Here is a 3,768-nt window from a genome sequence, read left to right on the forward strand (position 1 = left end):
TGGGAGAGAAAAGGCAGAGAGGCAACAGGGAGAGCACAGAGGTGGTGACACACAGCTAGGGGAAAGGAAGAGGGAGGATCAGGGGACAGAGAAAGGAAAGGAAACGAGGAAAGTAAGAGGAAGGAAGAAGGCAAGAGGATCGAGAGTCAGATGCTCTGCTGACTGAGCCAGCCAGACACCCCAAGGAGGCAAGCCGAAACAAGAGAAGGGAGTGTGAGAAGAGAAGACAGGAGAGAGAGATGGGAGAAAACTGAAGGGAGACGAAGGAAGGAGAAAGAGAGACAGGAGCACAGGAGGAGAGAGGGCGAAAGATCCGAGTGGGCACCGAGGCCCTGGCCTGGGTGAGCTCCTGGTAGGGTTTTGGCGTGGGTTTTTTTTCTGAGGCTGGCACTCGCGTTCCCGGGGTCAGGAATGGAGAGAGCCAAGTTATTCCGCGATAAACGCGCAGGGCTGAGGAATATGTAAATCAGGGCTCCTCGCGCCCCGAGAGTGGCGCAATTACGCCCCTTGAGCAAGAAGCAACAAGCTCCTGGCGGGCAAGCTGCAGAGGGTGGCGGCGTCGCGGGGGAGGGAGCGGCTGCAGGAAGAGGTGTGGGGGGTGGGAACCTCACAACCTCACACCTAGTCCCCTGTGCCCTGGGCTGGGGCTCCCCCCTCCGCTCTCCGCTTCTTTCCCTTCCCCCTTCCTCCCCCTTCCTCCCCCTCCCTCCTCCTCCCCGCCGGCTTCGGTCCGCGTACTTAAAGCGGCGCGGGCGGGCGGGCGCGGGCGGGCGGCCCAGCCGGGCGGTGGCAGATGCACCCAGCAGTGGCAGCCGCCGGCGGCGCACAGGTGACCGGCCTGCGGCGCAGCCTGGTCAGAGGGCGCCCGGAGAGTGCCGGCTGGAGAGGGAGACCGATCCGCCCCCAGCGCGCGCGTGTCTCGGCGCCAGGAGCCGTCCCGGGGCGTGTTGGCGAGAGCTGATATAGATATAAGGACATTTCTCTCCATGGCGTCACGTGACATAATTACCACCAGAATCAATCAAGATGAATTGCACGTCAGCGCCCGGTGGGGATTTTTGCTTAGTTGATCCTGGCCCAAGCCTCTTGTGCAATCGATGGCTCAGGTTGGCGGCGCGGGGAGCGGCCCGGGGCTCGCCGGCGCGCACGCCGCGGAGCCATGAACGACTTTGATGAGTGCGGCCCGAGCGCAGCCAGCATGTACCTGCCGGGCTGCGCCTACTATGTGGCCCCGTCGGACTTCGCCAGCAAGCCGTCGTTCCTATCGCAACCGTCGTCCTGCCAGATGACTTTCCCCTACTCTTCCAACCTGGCGCCGCACGTCCAGCCCGTGCGCGAAGTGGCCTTCCGCGACTACGGCCTGGAGCGCGCCAAGTGGCCGTACCGCGGCGGCGGCGGCGGCGGCGCGGGGGGCGGCGGCGGCGGGGGCGGCCCCGGCGGGGGCGGCAGCGGCGGCGCCGGGGGCTACGCTCCCTACTACGCGGCAGCCGCGGCTGCGGCGGCGGCGGCGGCGGCGGCTGAGGAGGCGGCCATGCAGCGCGAGCTGCTCCCTCCCGCGGGCCGCCGGCCGGACGTGCTCTTCAAGGCGCCCGAGCCAGTGTGCGCCGCGCCCGGGCCGCCACACGGCCCCGCGGGCGCCGCCTCCAACTTCTACAGCGCTGTGGGCCGCAACGGCATCCTGCCGCAGGGTTTCGACCAGTTCTACGAGGCTGCTCCCGGGCCCCCGTTCGCCGGGCCGCAGCCCCCTCCGCCTCCTGCGCCGCCACAGCCCGAGGGCGCTGCCGACAAGGGCGACCCCAAGACGGGGGCCGGTGGCGGCGGGGGAAGTCCCTGCGCCAAGGCGACCCCCGGCTCGGAGCCCAAGGGGGCGGCAGAAGGAGGCGGCGGCGACGGCGAGGGGCCCCCGGGGGAGGCGGGGGCTGAAAAGAGTGGCGGCACAGGTAGGCACCCGGTGCGGGGTGGGCGGCTGGGCCGGGGGGCCGCGGGCGCGGGGGGGCGGCGGGGGCCTCCCTCTGCTTGCGCCGTTTTATGTGCTGCTTTATAAGCGTTCGAAGGGGTTTATACATCCTATAAGATTTCCCGGGCCGTTGTAAAGTGTGTTTACGATAGGAAACCAATTTAGGTGGGCTTAAGGTAGACTTCGAGGGGACATTAATCGCTACAGAGAGCTTTTCCCCAGTTTGGGGGGATGGGGTGGTGCTAGAGACCATGGAGTGAGGGAGGGGAGATTTCAAGCCACTTGGTGAGTGTGGACACTGGAGCCTCCTGCTTCTAAGGGGGGTGGGGTGGGGAGATCCTTGAACTGGACTTTATCCAAGCCTCTGGCTGACGCGCGCTGCTGGCTGGAGTCGGAGCAGATGCCCCGGCGCGCTCGTGTTTCTCTCCCTTAGGGTTCCAACTCAGAGCCTGCCTTGCCCTCTGCTTCTCCGCCTCTGTGCCAGTGTGTGTGTGTGTGTGTGTGTGTGTGTGTGTGTGTGTGTGTGTCCGGGCGTGTACACACGTCCACGCCCGCACTCTCCTGTGCCCGCCCATATATCATCCCCCACGACGCAAGCAGGGTCTTTCAGCTGCGGCAGGGGACGTCCCCAACGGGCCGAGGCCTGGCCCTCGCTTGGGCCTGGGCCGCAGGGCGGGTGGGGGTGGGCAGTCAGCGGTCTCTCTCACCTCTTGGTTTCTTTGCCTTGCAGTGGCCCCCCAGCGGTCCCGGAAAAAGCGCTGTCCCTACACCAAGTACCAGATCCGCGAACTGGAACGCGAGTTTTTCTTTAACGTGTACATAAACAAAGAGAAAAGACTCCAACTCTCTCGGATGCTCAACCTCACTGACCGGCAAGTCAAAATCTGGTTCCAGAATCGAAGAATGAAAGAAAAGAAACTGAACAGAGACCGTCTGCAGTATTTCACTGGAAACCCCTTATTTTGAGAGCTCCAGGAAGCACCCCTCTCCCCGAGCCCCACTCACCCACCCTCCTCCCCAGCAACCTGCCCTCGGCAGGCCCAATGTCCTTGGGTTTAATGACGCCTCTTCTCTGTGGAACTCCACGATTCCTTCCCACGGTCAACTCGGGACCTCCCAGCGACCACTGCTGCCTGCGGACGAGGCCGGGGACTTGGCCGAATGGATCCTAATAAGGGGAAAATGGTAAATGCAAACGTCCCTTTACAATTTTACCGCCAATGTGCTGTTGTTCTCCCTCCCTCACTCTGAGTCCCCGTGGGGACGCTGTGGGATCTGTAGAGAGTTTAGGCCGCTGGGTTGGTTGGAAGGCACTTGTTTTTGTTCTGAGTTTAAGGGACCCGACCTTCCCCCTTGGTGAATGCAGATTATTTAAACTCTGGGAAATGTACCTTTGGTCTGTCGTATGGAGGCATAAGTCACTGTGTTTTGTGTGAATAAATGGTTTCTAGTAAAATGGAGGTTACAGCTTCAACACACTATATGATTTTTTCCTCTTTAAAGAAGTTTATTGTCTGATTAGGGTATTTTAGTAGCCAGAACCTTCTCCCATATGCAACTGAAAATCAAGTGAAATGCTTTTTGATCCTGCTGAAATAAGAGTAGCTCTCTCTCACCTTCTCTAGGTTACACTCATTTTAAAATTCACTTTAGAGATGAATTTCTGAATCGAGGGTGGGACCCAGCCATGGTGGTGCTTCTTCCTCCAGGCAATGAGGCTGGGAGAGCAGGACCTAGGAAGGACGTCTCCTCCCCCCTATTTCCCAGCTTAGTGAACTTGGAATTTCTGAAAAGGCAAAAACCATTTAAAA

The 3,768-nt window shown here is 61.2% G+C and overlaps 1 protein-coding gene across 1 annotated transcript; it reads left to right on the forward strand.

Moving 5' to 3' along the window:
- The first annotated feature begins 783 nt into the window (after positions 1–783).
- Positions 784–3,431, forward strand: HOXD11 (homeobox D11). The gene is made up of 2 exons (XM_086718939.1): positions 784–1,940; positions 2,688–3,431. The coding sequence occupies exons 1-2, from the start codon at positions 1,160–1,162 to the stop codon at positions 2,921–2,923; spliced, it is 1,017 nt and encodes a 338-aa protein (XP_086575065.1). The 5' UTR covers positions 784–1,159; the 3' UTR covers positions 2,924–3,431.
- Positions 3,432–3,768: the final 337 nt, after the last annotated feature.

Source organism: Puma concolor, chromosome C1, assembly GCF_028749965.1.
Source record: "Puma concolor isolate L17-30 chromosome C1, mPumCon1.1.hap2, whole genome shotgun sequence".
In the NCBI taxonomy this organism is placed as follows: Eukaryota; Metazoa; Chordata; class Mammalia; order Carnivora; family Felidae; genus Puma; species Puma concolor.